This window comes from Hibiscus syriacus, unplaced genomic scaffold (genome assembly GCF_006381635.1).
Source record: "Hibiscus syriacus cultivar Baekdansim isolate YM2019G1 unplaced genomic scaffold, ASM638163v2 tig00111539_pilon, whole genome shotgun sequence".
Lineage (NCBI taxonomy): Eukaryota > Viridiplantae > Streptophyta > Magnoliopsida > Malvales > Malvaceae > Hibiscus > Hibiscus syriacus.
The window spans coordinates 215,949-235,307 of NW_024063113.1; the positions used below are offsets into that span (position 1 = coordinate 215,949).

At 33.5% G+C, this 19,359-nt stretch overlaps 1 protein-coding gene across 1 annotated transcript; it reads right to left on the bottom strand.

The window, feature by feature from the left end:
• Nucleotides 1–4,147: 4,147 nt before the first annotated feature.
• LOC120164443 lies at nucleotides 4,148–5,880 on the bottom strand. The gene is made up of 2 exons (XM_039174162.1): nucleotides 5,542–5,880; nucleotides 4,148–4,802 (listed from the first exon to the last, which is right to left on the bottom strand). The coding sequence occupies exons 1-2, from the start codon at nucleotides 5,767–5,769 to the stop codon at nucleotides 4,263–4,265; spliced, it is 768 nt and encodes a 255-aa protein (XP_039030093.1). The 5' UTR covers nucleotides 5,770–5,880; the 3' UTR covers nucleotides 4,148–4,262.
• Nucleotides 5,881–19,359: the final 13,479 nt, after the last annotated feature.

The following is a 19,359-nucleotide window of genomic DNA, read 5'->3' on the forward strand; positions in this document are numbered from 1 at the left end:
TTTTAGTTGAGCTAATCATAATTTCGTTGACAACTACAACAGAGGAGAGGATACATCACCAACCATAATACATTTATTTGCACATCATAGTTCATGATCCATGTGATTTTTCAAGATATTCATTTGAGTTTCTATTCAAATATTTTTTTTTATTTAGGTGCAATTTCTTGATAAAAAAAATTCAGAAAAAATATAAAAAATGGCGTAAACAAAATGATCACCTTTGGATGAATTCAAACTTATTTTAGTGTAGATGGTGACCATGATTTAATTAGTGTTAGAGATCTTTGAAGCTTGGAAAAGGCTCCTTTCACTTTTGGCTATTCATAATAACAAATCTACTTTCTTAAATGCCATTTGCCATGGACCATTTTACAAACTTTGAATTAATTGCATTGCTTTTATGACATGACGTGGATTTGGATAAGTAAACTTATAGGGAGTTTGGTTCATGGAATGTAAAATTATGTTTGGGAATAAGATTATCGAAATGTAACATTATTTGACACATTACTGAGAATATTATATTATTGCGTTTGGTTTGTTTGGCAGGAATGTAAGATTACAACGTTTGGTTGAAGGATTAAAAGATTACTGAAGTGTACTAAATTATCCTTGTGATATATTTCTCTAGTTGAATTCTAAACATTCAAATGAAAATATTTATATAAAAGATCATAGAAAATATTTTTTTATTGTTTTTAATTTATATATTTTGTTTATAAAATTTAAATTCACAAAGTTTATATTATTTAAAAAATTAAAAGATAAATGGATTTAATAAAAGGTTTAATTTTATTTTAACCCCTAAACTTCATATAAAATTCTAATTGTGGACTTTTATGTAAATCTAAAATAATTTAAGGACAAATTTATAATTTTTTCTTCATAGAAAATATTCTTTTATTTCAACAATAGGGAGAAGGATGTTTTTGAAATAACTCTTTCGTTTTAAAGACATTTTAGTCTAAACTCATAGGAAATGATAAATACTTAAGTAATTGTGAGGAATTAACATTCCGGTAAAATATCCGTAAAATTCTACTGTTGAAAATGACTTATTACTCTCTATTGAGAATCTTTACAATCCAAACATAAAAATTACGTTCAGGAAAAACTTTTCCTTCATGTAATCTTCTTTTCCACCATCCAACAGCCCTACAAGAATTAAAATATTACCAGGTTTTTTTCTACTTCGACTTTAAATCATTTTCTGCTATTTAAATTGAATAATTTAATTATCGAGACGTTAGATTGATTTGTTACTATATCATATTTTTTTGTCGTTGAAAACTATTTCAGAGAATAATGATTTTATTTATAATTAGTTTTATAATTAGTTTTTGAATCATATACAATATAAGTTTATTATATGAGATGATTTTTTCAATCTAAGTTTTTATGTTTAAAATATTAAATATTATTTACTAGACATAACATTTTATTTCACTAAACTAATCGATAACATGGTGTAATAATCAATATAGTAATATTTTCTTTTTTTTTTTAAATAATTCATTGAGTGTCATTAGTGATAAAATAGAATGTTATTTCTTTTAAATAATATAAATTCAAATAGTTACATCTGTAAAATATATGTATGTCGTTAATATACTAAAAAAATTAATAAAGATTATCTTATAATCTTCTAAAAAAACTTAATTAATTTATATAAATACATATTTATCTTTAAAGCTAGCTGTTAGCACAATAATTAGATATTTTAAAGTTGCATTAATAGTGATAGAGTTGTGCATATAACATGCCGTTTAAGAGTAATTTGATTTCTGTCCACTTTTAACAGCTGGGTGATCAATATATCATATAGCAATACTTATAAATGTGGACAATTTTCAATAGAATCATTTTGTGAAATCCTAAGCAATTTGATCAAAATAGCAATAATTAAAAAAGTAAACAATAAACTTTAATAACAATGATTTTAACGTCTTTTATTCAAAGTATTTATGTAACACCCTAGATTAGCACGATACACATACGACCGATGTAGGATGCCACACGGAATCACCAGAGTGGCTGACCAACACCTTACTCTTTTCTTGTACTATAAAATGATCATTTCCACAAATAAAACATCCATGAAATAATATCATTTAAAACTTTATACTGGGGAGCTCCCAAGTATTGAAATTGAAATTGCACAAATATGGTTAAATAGAATTATTGAAATTGCAGGAATTACCTCAGTGGTTAAAGGGATGATTGTTGTCCTTAGAGGTTATGGGTTCGAGCACTAGCAATTGCAGGGTATTGAGCATTCACTGTCAAATGGTTGAGAGTCTCTAGAACATATATTACCACTTGCAATTCACCTTGAATTATAAAAAAGAGTTATTTAAATTGAAATCAATTAATGTCACAATATTTTAAATAATGATACTTAAATTTGAACAAATATATTTGATTCGGCTCGGGTGATATTTCATAAACTTAACTTGAAAAACTTCAATTAAAAATTGAATGATAAAATAACATTTGTCAATTCGATTAACTTTTACTTATTTTTTATTTTCTCCTAAAACCCTAGGTTCGTTGGTTTTTTCTTAATTTTTATTTGGCAGGCGACGAAACCAATCTTGATGCTGCTCATCGATCATCTGTAGTTTTTCTTCATTTTCTTATCTCGCATCTTTAACTTCATTTCTTTCTAATAACTCTATTTTTATGGCACACTTCCATTTGCCTTTTGGCACATTTTCGATCTTCTTTATTGATCATTTGATTGTTGTTTTCGTTTATTTTTCTTAAGGTATAATATGACGTCATCATGATTGATTAAGATTATGTTTATTTGTTATGCTATAGATATTTCTTGCTTTTGATCCACAAATTAGATTTAGATACGTGGTTGCGTTCTTATATAATTTTCTCACGATATTTGCCTTTGATTTGCAGTTGTTTATGGTCTTTCAGTAGTTTAATCATCAGTTGTAGTTCGTTTGCCAATACAATCATATATGTTCCTATTTATATATTGTTCGAGTTTTTTGGATGAATTTTTAATATTTTTCTTGTATGATCTCAAGTAACTATTTTTGTATCAATGACTATAAAAGAATGTTCTAATTATGTGTGGTGTTTACTATTATAATTACAAAATTTTACTATTATTTTATATATTTTATCTTTTTAATAAATCAACAGCTTCTATGTTAAAAAATTATACTAAATCGAAATAGAACTCACCGCTGAATTGAATAAGGTTTGAAGACAAATTAATCCAGCAAAAATAATAGAAAATTACACAAATATAATGATTATAAATTGCAATAAAAGAATTAAGTCTTCGAATTCCTTTGACCAGTCGGAAATTGATTACTTGTGGCAATTTAAAAAGCTACAGGCTGTTTTGGCCCCATCTTTTACGCAGTCGGAAATTATTATTATAAATATATTATTACAGTATTAAAATTTAAAATCGAAACAAACATCTAACATAATCTTGACATAATAATAATTTTAATCTTTAAATTTATATATTTTATCAATTTAATCTTAATTCAAAACAATGAAATAAATAAAACTCGCTCATATTCTGAAGTACATGGATTAATATGAAAACGTGACATTAAAAATTGAGATGAGAAGGTAGGTGGAAAAACCTGAAAGCCCATGAAGGGGAAATTGAATTCTCATTTATTATGCGTTAGGCATATTAATGAGTTGGTGTAGTATTACAGCAACCGTAATAAAGCTCATCATTTGACGAAGTGTAGTTGAATACAGTTTTCAGACCATTTATATGATTCAACCATATTATGTGGTACGATAAATGCCTTAAATCCATTGCGAAATTAAGGCTGAATTGTTGAACACTCAAAGTCGAGATTTAATGATCGATTGATTTTCAATTAATGGTTTTAGACTTTATAGCGTTTTGTTAAGCTTTCTTTCGTTTTCAGTTGGATCAGAATCCAAAGGTGAACGAACTTGCCCGTGGTTCAGCTTTTGTTGCCAAGAACCATATTTGTTACATATAATTAATTTATTGAATTAAATCTTAATTTGATTTATATTATTATTGTAATATATAGAAAGATATTTGAATTTGTTTTGGGCATAATATTTTTAATTTTTAATAATCTATAAATTATTGATTGATCAAGTGATATGTTTGATACATCTCTTAAATAAATATCGGAATTGTTTATTTAATTGTCGTCTTCACCATCCAATATACATATACCCCACTTTTGCCAAAGATCTATTTCATCTATCATTTACAAAATTATAGTTGAGCATCAAATCGATATATTGAGATCAATGCGAGGCTTCTTAGAATCAGGCATAATAGGAACAAGGGTATTGCATCTAGGGCATTTAGGGTTATGTTTCATTATCAACACATAGGATAAGCAACCGGGGCAGCCGGCCGCAACCGGCGATGCAAGTTTCTCTTCCCCTGATTCATCTTCTCGTGAATCTTTGATGGAAGACGATGACGAAGAATACGAAGGCGACAAGGGCGATTTCCACAACGACGGTAGTAATGCTCGTTTCTTTACCGGTTCTTTATCAAACCTTTCGAGGGCGAATTTCACTTTGTCAAGTGTGCACACGCTGTGGTAACTGCTTGATGATGCTGGAGAGACTAATTTCAATTCCAGGCTGCTCTCATCAAATAGGTTTAGCAAAGGTCTAGAAGAAGGTAATGGCGATGCCGGGAAATTTAAATCTTGAAGCTTTGCCACAGTTTGATTCGTTTGGTGCTTAGTCCCATCGGACAATGACGAAGAAGAATAATTTGTTGAATTGCATCTTTGCAAGTACACTTTACCAGACTGCAACGACTCACAAATTAATAAATTGAATCATAGATTAATCAGAGGATGAATCAAATAAATTAAACAAAAACGCCTTTGAAATTCATCTATGCCAGGATGTTGAAGAAAAAGCTGCAATTAATGCGAAGATTCAAATAGAAGTTATAATAATTAAAAGAAGCAGGCGGCATTTGAAGTTCCTGAGTATTAAAGAGTAAAATAATTTTAAGGTAAATAAATGCAAATTTTAATGCAATTGATTGCTCATTAAAATTAATTTATACAAGGAAGTAAAATGTTAAAAATATGAATGGATTTATACTAGCATCTAATATTTATGTAGAATCTGATTATCATGGCTTATTTCAGTTGGAGAAACTAATTAACGAGGCAATAAAATTGTTTGAATTTCTTGAGAGTGAAAGCTGATTTAATCTCCCAATTCCTTCATCATTTTCTCAGCATCCAAACAGAAGGATTTGGCAAGAACAGAGAAATAATTAAAAACAAATCATATTTATTTCCTAAAAACCATGATAGTAGAAAAATCTACTAACATGAAGAAATTTGATTAAAAAACTTGTAAAATAATTCTACAATAGATTAATATACATAATCTTAATAAGTGAAATCAGCTGATAAAGGATCTTATTCATATAACAAGGAAAAAAACTTCCATTAATGATTTTCAAGCGAAAACTGAAAATCATTTTTTGTTTCATCGATATGAAAATAATTAAACAAGAACAGTTCGTACCTTCAAGTCAAGGCGCTTTTCCCAACCGTTAGGGACATGGAGGTCGAGGTCGAGTTCTTGGGATTCATCATTTTTGGTACCGGTCAAGGCGGAGCCGCCACCTCCGACTCCAAGCAAGTCTCTAGTAATCAAAGCCGTCGGGTTTCCTCCAACAGATCCATTCCCCACCGTTAGATCATCCTTGTACCCACTTAAAACTATGTGTGAAGAACTAACGTCGGCAGCCATAGCCAAAGAGCTTCTTCCAATTCTTCTTTCTTGAGACACAGAGAAAAACAAGTTTTCTTTTTCTTTTGCTTTCCGTTGGAGCAATGTAACAATAAATATAGAGATACGTGAGCCTTTTATAAGTGTAATAGCAAATAGTATAGTTACGTTATTTTATTTTGATTTAAGAAAATAAATCCATTGATTAAATTATTTGTTCTAATTTATTTATTTCATTTATTGCTTCCATATCTATTTTGGTGGTTATAATAGGTGTTTAATACAATTATTTAAATAAGAATTTCTTTAAAGAATGAAAAAACAAAATAACTTGTGCGTACTTCAATTTAACGACAATCTAAAATCATAACAAATACCTAACAATCAGTTGGTCCAGTGGTATGAGGTTTTAGGTCCCTTAAGTAAGGTCAAGAGTTCGAATCCTGACGTTTGCGAATGGAGCAAACTGGGTTGGGAGGGTTACCCTTGCCTTTACAGTACTCAATCTGAATTAATTGGTCAATAGATAGAATATCGGTGATTAATTTAAAAAAAAATCATAACAAATAGTGTAACACCCCAAACTGATGCGGGTAGCCCGATCCGATTCGGGAAGTCACATTAGGGCCACCGGAGCGACCCACCGTAAAAATAGCGGAAATTTTAAAACTTTTTATCAGAACATGTAAACTTATAAAATCATTTATCACTATTTAAAAATAAAACAGATTTCCAAACTCGTATATAAATCAAAATACAATTACATGCCCCCTAATCACAAGTACCATACTCTGCAACCACGCCGGAAGAACTCCTTTACTGAAGTCGATAGATGCACTGGTACAATTGTTTTAACCTGAAAAGGTGAGTAATAGAGTGAGCTTTGGAAAGTTCAGTAATACAGAACTACCAGATGATGCTACATGACATGTAGATAAATGGAAAGCCATATAATTTCCTTATTGAATCATACGTATACCAGCTGGCAGAATAATTTGGGGTTCCCTTAGAAGTTCATCGAGTAGAAGCCATGAATCTCAGTTCATAAGAAACCTTTCAAAGTATGACATTTTCAGGAGATCAAATAGGATGTCTAGTGTGTTCCAACAGTATAATAAAATCATAATAGGTACAAATCATAGTCCAGTAACTCTCACAATTTCGTAAAAGAGTTTAACTTTTGAAAATCATAGTTTAAACCCTTTTCTGGTACACCATCAGTAGTTCCCAAAAATTATTTTCCATATAGCTTACTTTATGCACATAGAAAAAAGAAAGCCGACTTAAGGATAGGCTATGAAGCTTGTATCCTTAAGCCCAAGTCAATAAGTCCATATAGCTTACCCTAAGCACACAGCAAAGGAAAGCCGACCTAATGAAACATCTTGGGGCCCTCAAGAGTCACATTAGGCCCAGTTAGCTTGATTAGAGCTATTCCATCGTAATTCAATTCCAAAATTCAATTGCACCGTGACATAAATTCCATAAATCCAAAAAATGGTAATCATATAACATTTCAAAACAAAAATTAGATAGCAGCCATATTCCATAAATTGTCACATTAAATTGGTGCATCCATAAAACAATAACCAATGAATTCGGTGTACCACATATTAAAACTAATAAAACAGTTCAGTAATAAGTAGGGAACACACTAGAGAATCCAAGTATTTCCAGAGGCCATTGTAGTTATCATTTTGGATAACATGAAACTTATGAAATTTGAACGAATTCCTGGAACAAGGTCCTATTGAGGAGAATCAATTACTAACCGATCTAGCCAGACATTTAATGTTGATACATTAGAATCCCACTATATTTTCGTGTGCTTTAGGAAAACGTTCAGGAACCTTTATACATAATAATTCTAAATTCAGATTTACTGCGAGTGATTCCATTACCCAAACAATCAGGGGTATTCAGGAATATACTTTAAATTCATAGGATTTCAGCCCAATTGAACCAAATGAGATATTCAGAATCTTTTCCATCTGCGTTACTTGTTTTTTTTTCAAACATGACCGAAGTGATTTTAGATGAAATATAGAATCGAAGATTCAAGTCATTTACAATCTACGACTATCGATCATATTATCAAACAACTCGAGTTACACAACTCTCAAACTGATGCATGTCAACAAGTCAATTCATTATCCTTCCAGTGTATTCACTCTTTAATACCATAGTGCAGATCCATAGATCATCCCCATAATCATCACTGAATAAATCTTCCAACGGTCTTTATTTCATTTCCACGTTTCAACAATATCAGGAAATACTGACGTACTTGATCCATGGCTCATAACCCATAATGGCAATTCATCATGTAAGTTCAACAGTGTTTCCAAACTCATCAAATCACCTATTTAATCCTTAGTCATTGATGTTACTTAGTTCGTTTGGTAAGCAAGTCTATCCTGATTACTTTAAAGTTTTCCAGAATAATTCAGACGTTTCTGAATTTCAAATACACGTTGTACTTTATTTCATTTCAATTTATTTATATAATAAAGTCATTCTGGTATTCGTGGTTGATTTGACTAACGACTACCCACTTATTAGTAATGTATGCGCTCTAGAGTTGAGCTGCCCCAAGTACTTCCAGAATTATCATCGATCCAAACTTGAGAAGATGAACAAACATTCAAGTGATACTTATATCATTCAGGTAATGATATAGTACTAACGTTGGTTAATCACTTAAGTTGCGTTCCACAACTTTTACTGGTAGCACAACATCCATGTTTATTTGGATTTCTTAATTAATCCAAGACATTTACTTATTCTAGGTCATAAGGGCATTTTGGTGCTTAACATTTTTTTCTATTCATTTCAAAGCTTGAGTATATCCATTCATTCCTGAGCTTGGTGACATTCTTGAGTCATTTCCATTCCAGGGGTAATTTGGTCATTTTATAATTCTAGAATATTTCAATCATTTCCTTCCATCCGGTCTTATTATTTAATTCAATCTTATCATTTACTTCAGTCCTTTCGAACAATTTTGTCAGCAAAATACCTCCGATAAATTACTCTTCAAGTATTTAATCCTTATTCGAATATTTTCGGGTCAAGTGTCTTCTCAGATTTTACAAACGGAATATTATAAATTTTTCTGTACAAAGACAGGATCTTAACAATTAAATTCGTACTTAATCGAGTTAAGTACAAATCCTCAAAGTACTTTCTCATTCAGGGTCAATTCAGACTATTTTATCTCTCAAGGGCATTTTCGTAATTTCTTAACCAGATAATTTCAATATTAGCTCTTAACGAAAATAATTATAATTTAGAGATCCTATGATCAATTGCTTTCCCGAACATTCTTTGATTTTGAAATGATTCCTTCACAAACTCTCATAGGATTAAAACCGGTTATCCATAATTTCCAAATAAAACTAACATTTCTTATGCACATCAGTAGTTATATCGGATCAATATGTCTTTTCAGAGTTATTAACCAACTTCCAGTGGCAATTCTTATCATTTTCCAACATAAGGGTAATTTCGTAATTTTACCATATCGGAGTATTCTCATAATTTTTCATCCAAGTATCTTTAACATTTAACCCTTGATGATATAAAATATAAGTTACAAATCCAGAGCTGATTTCTTATCACCAATCACAAACTTGTAATTTAATTCTAACAATTATCAATCTCTTATCTTAGTCATTCGATCCGTATTCAGTTACAGAATTTCTACCACATTCATATCGAGTGAATAAATTATTCAACTCCACAAAAGTGACCAACATTATCTTATTCATGCATTCACCAATATCAACATGTTCCATAAAGCATAAAGAGGTAGTAAAGTATTACCTCGATTTCCGTGCAATACCGATCGACCATAAAAATTCCATTCGAATGCCTTTGATCTTCAATTCAACTTCAAATAATTCCTCAGATACATATCAACATAAATTATATCAGAAACGAAGCTTAATTGCGATAAACGGATCAAATCGGGTGATAAATCAGTGAAATACGGCTTACCGGGTTCGAATTTGGCGAAACGAACTTCGGATTCAGATTCAGGACGTCGAAAGCATAAAATGTGACTTTTCAAAAATTTGGAATTTTCGGTCAAAATCAAAGTCAACGGGTTTGACCGAAAATTTCGAGGCATTCGGGTTCGAATTTCGAAAAACGGACAGCAGAATCGGATTTGGAACGTTGAAAAATGTCAGGATAGGTATACTCGGTCGAAGTCAAAGGTCGTTTAATGCCCGGTCAAAGCCAGTCAAAGTTTTGGTCAACAATGGTCAACGACGGTCAACGGTCAATGGGTCAACGGGTCGGGTCGGGTAAACGGGTCGGGTAAACGGGTCGGGTCGGGTCAACGGTTCGGGTCGGGTTGTGACCGGTCAAACCGGTCAACTATGCACCAAAACCGGTCAAACCGATCATTTTTTTCTTCCCCACGCGCAGTGGCGGCGCGTGGGGGCGCGTGAACAGTGCTAAAATCCTGGAAAAATTTCTAAAAATTATTTTGAGCGATTTCGAGATACTTACAAAGCTCGGTTCACAAATTTGAACGGCGGAGAGCTCGATTTCAACAAATCGGAAACTTTGACCGCTTCACCTCCTCACGCGCCGCCGTCGACGGAGACTAAGGATGACATCGGCAAACTCAGAACGATGCAACAAACACGATGGTGCGGGAGGTGTCGTAAACAGATGACCCGATCGTCGTGAATCGATGAAAAACCAACTAAAACCGACTTATTACCGACGATACTTCCGACTGAAATTCACGACGAACGGCGATGATTCACGACGAAAGGTTTGAGGGGTTTTGTTCCTCGATTGACAACGAACACGATGGTGGTTTCGGCTCGTCGTTTGGAGGTCGGACGGCGAGTAGATCGGAGTTGGAAGTTGGGTTGTTGGAGAAGGGAAATCTGGAAAATATGAAACCTGCGCACGGGGAGGAGCTTATAATTCATCATATATAAGAAATGGTTAAATCATGGTTTTAGCCACTGAATTTCCTGCACTTTATAAAATGGTCTGCCAACTTTAAAACTTTATAATTTAATCCCCAATGTTTCTTTCAAAATATCAATTAAATCCGCCACTTTATAATTTCTTAATTTTAGCCCCTAAATTGGGGTGTTACAATTCTCCCCTCCTTAAAAGAATTTCGTCCTCAAAATTCATTCATGTCACATAATTGTAGAAATGAAACTTTCATCAACTCTTCCATATATTCGAGTAGCTTTTTATAGAAATACGGATTCTCCACTAATCCTTAACCAGTTGAGTATACATTCTTATCAGAACTCTTCCTCATTTCAATAAAAGAATTTGAACGAAAATTTTCTCGAGTAATCAATCTCTTCATAATTCTCCCTCAGTCCAAGTAAAAAATCAAAACAACTTTATCCTTGTGAAATCAATTCAGCCTTGGTTACGTGAATAGGCTCGTAGAGCAGCAACATATCTCAATTTTATTTATGGAGTCGAGTCAGAATTTCTCAGATGAATAACTCTCACATGGCTAAGGTACTTTACTGCGTTAAGACAGATGTTACTGGTATTCCTTTTTGTACAAGTATAGCCTTAACGGATAGAAACTTCGGTTTATTCGTTACAGATAGGGACTCAGCCCTGGAGTTCCGGCTCAGAGAGGTATGATTGCAGTCTAGGGGCATGTACTGATCAGACATATTTTGACATTCGACCGGCCGGTCTATCTTGAAAAATTTTGACTTAAACCATAGATCTGATACCACTAAATGTAACACCCCAAACTGATACGGGTAGCCCGATCCGATTCGGGAAGTCACATTAGGGCCACTGGAGCGACCCACCGTAAAAATAGCGGAAATTTTAAAACTTTTTATCAGAACATGTAAACTTATAAAATCATTTATCCCTATTTAAAAATAAAACAGATTTCCAAACTCGTATATAAATCAAAATACAATTACATGCCCCCTAATCACAAGTACCATACTCTGCAACCACGCCGGAAGAACTCCTTTACTGAAGTCGATAGATGCACTGGTACAATTGTTTTAACCTGAAAAGGTGAGTAATAGAGTGAGTTTTGGAAAGCTCAGTAATACAGAACTACCAGATGATGCTACATGACATGTAGATAAATGGAAAGCCATATAATTTCCTTATTGAATCATACGTATACTAGCTGGCAGAATAATTTGGGGTTCCCTTAGAAGTTCATCGAGTAGAAGCCATGAATCTCAGTTCATAAGAAACCTTTCAAAGTATGACATTTTCAGGAGATCGAATAGGATGTCTAGTGTGTTCCAACAGTATAATAAAATCATAATAGGTACAAATCATAGTCCAGTAAATCTCACAATTTCGTAAAAGAGTTTAACTTTTGAAAATCATAGTTTAAACCCTTTTCTGGTACACCATCAGTAGTTCCCAAAAATTATTTTCCATATAGCTTACTTTATGCACATAGCAAAAAGAAAGCCGACTTAAGGATAGGCTATGAAGCTTGTATCCTTAAGCCCAAGTCAATAAGTCCATATAGCTTACCCTAAGCACACAGCAAAGGAAAGCCGACCTAATGAAAATCTTGGGGCCCTCAAGAGTCACATTAGGCCCAGTTAGCTTGATCAGAGCTATTCCATCGTAATTCAATTCCAAAATTCAATTGCACCGTGACATAAATTCCATAAATCCAAAAACATGGTAATCATATACCATTTCAAAACAAAAATTAGATAGCAGCCATATTCCATAAATTGTCACATTAAATTGGTGCATCCATAAAAGAATAACCAATGAATTCGGTGTACCACATATTAAAACCAATAAAATAGTTCAGTAATAAGTAGGGAACACACTAGGGAATCCAAGTATTTCCAGAGGCCATTGTAGTTATCATTTTGGATAACAAGAAACTTATGAAATTTGAACGAATTCCTGGAACAAGGTCCTATTGAGGAGAATCGATTACTAACCGATCTAGCCAGACATTTAATGTTGATACATTAGAATCCCACTATATTTTCGTGTGCTTTAGGAAAACGTTCAGGAACCTTTATACATAATAATTCTAAATTCAGATTTACTGCGAGTGATTCCATTACCCAAACAATCAGGGGTATTCAGGAATATACTTTAAATTCATAGGATTTCAGCCCAATTGAACCAAATGAGATATTCAGAATCTTTTCCATCTGTGTTACTTGTTTTTTTTTTCAAACATGACCGAAGTGATTTTAGATGAAATATAGAATCGAAGATTCAAGTCATTTACAATCTACGACTATCGATCATATTATCAAACAACTCGAGTCACACAACTCTCAAACTGATGCATGTCAACAAGTCAATTCATTATCCTTCCAGTGTATTCACTATTTAATACCATAGTGCAGATCCATAGATCATCCCCATAATCATCACTGAATAAATCTTCCAACGGTCTTTATTTCATTTCCACGTTTCAACAATATCAGGAAATACTGACGTACTTGATCCATGGCTCATAACCCATAATGACAATTCATCATGTAAGTTCAACAGTGTTTCCAAACTCATCAAATCACCTATTTAATCCTTAGTCATTGATGTTACTTAGTTCGTTTGGTAAGCAAGTCTATCCCGATTACTTTAAAGTTTTCCAGAATAATTCAGACGTTTCTGAATTTCAAATACACGTTGTACTTCATTTCAATTTATTTATATAATAAAGTCATTCTGGTATTCGTGGTTGATTTGACTAACGACTACCCACTTATTAGTACTGTATGCGCTCTAGAGTTGAGCTGCCCCAAGTACTTCCAGAATTATCATCGATCCAAACTTGAGAAGATGAACAAACATTCAAGTGATACTTATATCATTCAGGTAATGATATAGTACTAACGTTGGTTAATCACTTAAGTTGCGTTCCACAACTTTTACTGGTAGCACAACATCCATGTTTATTTGGATTTCTTAATTAATCCAAGACATTTACTTATTCTAGGTCATAAGGGCATTTTGGTGCTTAACATTTTTTTCTATTCATTTCAAAGCTTGAGTATATCCATTCATTCCTGAGCTTGGTGACATTCTTGAGTCATTTCCATTCCAGGGGTAATTTGTTCATTTTATAATTCTAGAATATTTCAATCATTTCCTTCCATCCGGTCTTATTATTTAATTCAATCTTATCATTTACTTCAGTCCTTTCGAACAATTCTGTCAGCAGAATACCTCCGATAAATTACTCTTCAAGTATTTAATCCTTATTCGAATATTTTCGGGTCAAGTGTCTTCTCAGATTTTACAAACGGAATATTATAAATTTTTCTGTACAAAGACAGGATCTTAACAATTAAATTCGTACTTAATCGAGTTAAGTACAAATCCTCAAAGTACTCTCTCATTCAGGGTCAATTCAGACTATTTTATCTCTAAAGGGCATTTTCGTAATTTCTTAACCAGATAATTTCAATATTAGCTCTTAACGAAAATAATTATAATTTAGAGATCCTATGATCAATTGCTTTCCCGAACATTCTTTGATTTTGAAATGATTCCTTCACAAACTCTCATAGGATTAAAACCGGTTATCCATAATTTCCAAATAAAACTAACATTTCTTATGCACATCAGTAGTTATATCGGATCAATATGTCTTTTCAGAGTTATTAACCAACTTCCAGTGGCAATTCTTATCATTTTCCAACATAAGGGTAATTTTGTAATTTTACCATATTGGAATATTCTCATAATTTTTCATCCAAGTATCTTTAACATTTAACCCTTGATGATATAAAATATAAGTTACAAATCCAGAGCTGATTTCTTATCACCAATCACAAACTTGTAATTTAATTCTAACAATTATCAATCTCTTATCTTAGTCATTCGATCCGTATTCAGTTACAGAATTTCTACCACATTCATATCGAGTGAATAAATTATTCAACTCCACAAAAGTGACCAACATTATCTTATTCATGCATTCACCAATATCAACATGTTCCATAAAGCATAAAGAGGTAGTAAAGTATTACCTCGATTTCCGTACAATACCGATCGACCATAAAAATTCCATTCGAATGCCTTTGATCTTCAATTCAACTTCAAATAATTCATCAGATACATATCAACATAAATTATATCAGAAACGGAGCTTAATTGCGATAAACGGATCAAATCGGGTGATAAATCAGGGAAATACGGCTTACTGGGTTCGAATTTAGCGAAACGGACTTCGGATTCGGATTCAGGACGTCGAAAGCATAAAATGTGACTTTTCAAAAATTTGGAATTTTCAGTCAAAATCAAAGTCAACGGGTTTGACCGGAAATTTCGAGGCCTTTGGGTTCGAATTTCGAAAAACGGACAGCGGAATCGGATTTGGAACGTCGAAAAATGTCAGGATAGGTATACTCGGTCGAAGTCAAAGGTCGTTTAATGCCCGGTCAAAGCCAGTCAAAGTTTTGGTCAACAGTGGTCAACGACGGTCAACGGGTCAACGGTCAATGGGTCAACGGGTCGGGTCGGGTAAACGGGTCGGGTTGGGTCAACGGGTCGGGTCGGGTTGTGACTGGTCAAACCGGTCAACTATGCACCAAAACCGGTCAAACCGGTCATTTTTTTCTTCCCCACGCGCAGTGGCGGTGCGTGGGGGCGCGTGAACAGTGCTAAAATCCCGGAAAAATTTCTAAAAATTATTTTGAGCGATTTCGAGATACTTACAAAGCTCGGTTCACAATTTTGAACGGCGGAGAGCTCGATTTCAACAAATCGGAAACTTTGACCGCTTCACCTCTTCACGCGCCGCCGTCGATGGAGACCAAGGATGACATCGGCAAACTCAGAACGATGTAACGAAAACGATGGTGCAGGAGGTGTCGTAAACAGATGACCCGATCGTCGTGAATCGATGAAAAACCAACTAAAACTGAGTTATTACCGACGATACTTTCGACTGAAATTCACGACGAACGGCGATGATTCACGACGAAAGGTTTGAGGGGTTTTGTTCCTCGATTGACAACGAACACGATGGTGGTTTCGGCTCGTCGTTTGGAGGTCGGACGGCGAGTAGATCGGAGTTGGAAGTTGGGTTGTTGGAGAAGGGAAATCTGGAAAATATGAAACCTGCGCACGGGGAGGAGCTTATAATTCATCATTTATAAGAAATGGTTAAATCATGGTTTTAGCCACTGAATTTCCTGCACTTTATAAAATGGTCTGCCAACTTTAAAACTTTATAATTTAATCCCCAATGTTTCTTTCAAAATATCAATTAAATCCGCCACTTTATAATTTCTTAATTTTAGCCCCTAAATTGGGGTGTTACAATTCTCCCCTCCTTAAAAGAATTTCGTCCTCGAAATTCATTCATGTCACATAATTGTAGAAATGAAACTTTCATCAACTCTTCCATATATTCGAGTAGCTTTTTATAGAAATACGGATTCTCCACTAATCCTTAACCAGTTGAGTATACATTCTTATCAGAACTCTTCCTCATTTCAATAAAAGAATTTGAACGAAAATTTTCTCGAGTAATCAATCTCTTCAGAATTCTCCCTCAGTCCAAGTAAGTAATCAAAACAACTTTATCCTTGTGAAATCAATTCAGCCTTGGTTACGTGAATAGGCTCGTAGAGCAGCAACATATCTCAATTTTATTTATGGAGTCGAGTCAGAATTTCTCAGATGAATAACTCTCACATGGCTAAGGTACTTTACTGCGTTAAGACAGATGTTACTGGTATTCCTTTTTGTACAAGTATAGCCTTAACGGATAGAAACTTCGGTTTATTCGTTACAGATAGGGACTCAGCCCTGGAGTTTCGGCTCAGAGAGGTATGATTGCAGTCTAGGGGCATGTACTGATCAGACATATTTTGACATTCGACCGACCGGTCTATCTTGAAAATTTTTGACTTAAACCATAGCTCTGATACCACTAAATGTAACACCCCAAACTGATGCGGGTAGCCCGATCCGATTCGGGAAGTCACATTAGGGCCACCGGAGCGACCCACCGTAAAAATAGCGGAAATTTTAAAACTTTTTATCAGAACATGTAAACTTATAAAATCATTTATCCCTATTTAAAAATAAAACAGATTTCCAAACTCGTATATAAATCAAAATACAATTACATGCCCCCTAATCACAAGTACCATACTCTGCAACCACGCCGGAAGAACTCCTTTACTGAAGTCGATAGATGCACTGGTACAATTGTTTTAACCTGAAAAGGTGAGTAATAGAGTGAGCTTTGGAAAGCTCAGTAATACAGAACTACCAGATGATGCTACATGACATGTAGATAAATGGAAAGCCATATAATTTCCTTATTGAATCATACGTATACCAACTGGTAGAATAATTTGGGGTTCCCTTAGAAGTTCATCGAGTAGAAGCCATGAATCTCAGTTCATAAGAAACCTTTCAAAGTATGACATTTTCAGGAGATCGAATAGGATGTCTAGTGTGTTCCAACAGTATAATAAAATCATAATAGGTACAAATCATAGTCCAGTAAATCTCACAATTTCGTAAAAGAGTTTAACTTTTGAAAATCATAGTTTAAACCCTTTTCTGGTACACCATCAGTAGTTCCCAAAAATTATTTTCCATATAGCTTACTTTATGCACATAGAAAAAAGAAAGTCGACTTAAGGATAGGCTATGAAGCTTGTATCCTTAAGCCCAAGTCAATAAGTCCATATAGCTTACCCTAAGCACACAGCAAAGGAAAACCGACCTAATGAAACATCTTGGGGCCCTCAAGAGTCACATTAGGCCCAGTTAGCTTGATCAGAGCTATTCCATCGTAATTCAATTCCAAAATTCAATTGCACCGTGACATAAATTCCATAAATCCAAAAACATGGTAATCATATACCATTTCAAAACAAAAATTAGATAGCAGCCATATTCCATAAATTGTCACATTAAATTGGTGCATCCATAAAACAATAACCAATGAATTCGGTGTACCACATATTAAAACCAATAAAACAGTTAAGTAATAAGTAGGGAACACACTAGAGAATCCAAGTATTTCCAGAGGCCATTGTAGTTATCATTTTGGATAACATGAAACTTACGAAATTTGAACGAATTCCTGGAACAAGGTCCTATTGAGGAGAATCGATTACTAACCGATCTAGCCAGACATTTAATGTTGATACATTAGAATCCCACTATATTTTCGTGTGCTTTAGGAAAACGTTCAGGAACCTTTATACATAATAATTCTAAATTCAGATTTACTGCGAGTGATTCCATTACCCAAACAATCAGGGGTATTCAGGAATATACTTTAAATTCATAGGATTTCAGCCCAATTGAACCAAATGAGATATTCAGAATCTTTTCCATCTACGTTACTTGTTTTTTTTTTCAAACATGACCGAAGTGATTTTAGATGAAATATAGAATCGAAGATTCAAGTCATTTACAATCTACGACTATCGATCATATTATCAAACAACTCGAGTTACACAACTCTCAAACTGATGCATGTCAACAAGTCAATTCATTATCCTTCCAATGTATTCACTCTTTAATACCATAGTGCAGATCCATAGATCATCCCCATAATCATCACTGAATAAATCTTCCAACGGTCTTTATTTCATTTCCACGTTTCAACAATATCAGGAAATACTGACGTACTTGATCCATGGCTCATAACCCATAATGACAATTCATCATGTAAGTTCAACAGTGTTTCCAAACTCATCAAATCACCTATTTAATCCTTAGTCATTGATGTTACTTAGTTCATTTGGTAAGCAAGTCTATCCCGATTACTTTAAAGTTTTCCAGAATAATTCAGACGTTTCTGAATTTCAAATACACGTTGTACTTCATTTCATTTCAATTTATTTATATAATAAAGTCATTCTGGTATTCGTGGTTGATTTGAATAACGACTACCCACTTATTAGTACTGTATGCGCTCTAGAGTTAAGCTGCCCCAAGTACTTCCAGAATTATCATCGATCCAAACTTGATAAGATGAACAAACATTCAAGTGATACTTATACCATTCAGGTAATGATATAGTACTAACGTTGGTTAATCACTTAAGTTGCGTTCCACAACTTTTACTGGTAGCACAACATCCATGTTTATTTGAATTTCTTAATTAATCCAAGACATTTACTTATTCTAGGTCATAAGGGCATTTTGGTCATTTTGGTGCTTAACATTTTTTTCTATTCATTTCAAAGCTTGAGTATATCCATTCATTCCTGAGCTTGGTGACATTCTTGAGTCATTTCCATTCCAGGGGTAATTTGGTCATTTTATAATTCTAGAATATTTCAATCATTTCCTTCCATCCGGTCTTATTATTTAATTCAATCTTATCATTTACTTCAGTCCTTTTCGAACAATTCTGTCAGCAGAATACCTCCGATAAATTACTCTTCAAGTATTTAATCCTTATTCGAATATTTTCGGGTCAAGTGTCTTCTCAGATTTTACAAACGAAATATTATAAATTTTTCTGTACAAAGACAGGATCTTAACAATTAAATTCGTACTTAATCGAGTTAAGTACAAATCCTCAAAGTACTCTCTCATTCAGGGTCAATTCAGACTATTTTATCTCTCAAGGGCATTTTCATAATTTCTTAACCAGATAATTTC

What these genes read in the sequence shown, in the direction of transcription:
- LOC120164443 (XM_039174162.1), bottom strand. Translation starts at nt 5,769, where the DNA reads ATGGCTGCCGACGTTAGTTCTTCACACATAGTTTTAAGTGGGTACAAG. An exon ending in AAAAGCGCCTTGACTTGAAG is followed by an intron (nt 4,803 to 5,541) that starts GTACGAACTGTT and finishes GAGTCGTTGCAG; the next exon opens with TCTGGTAAAGTGTACTTGCA.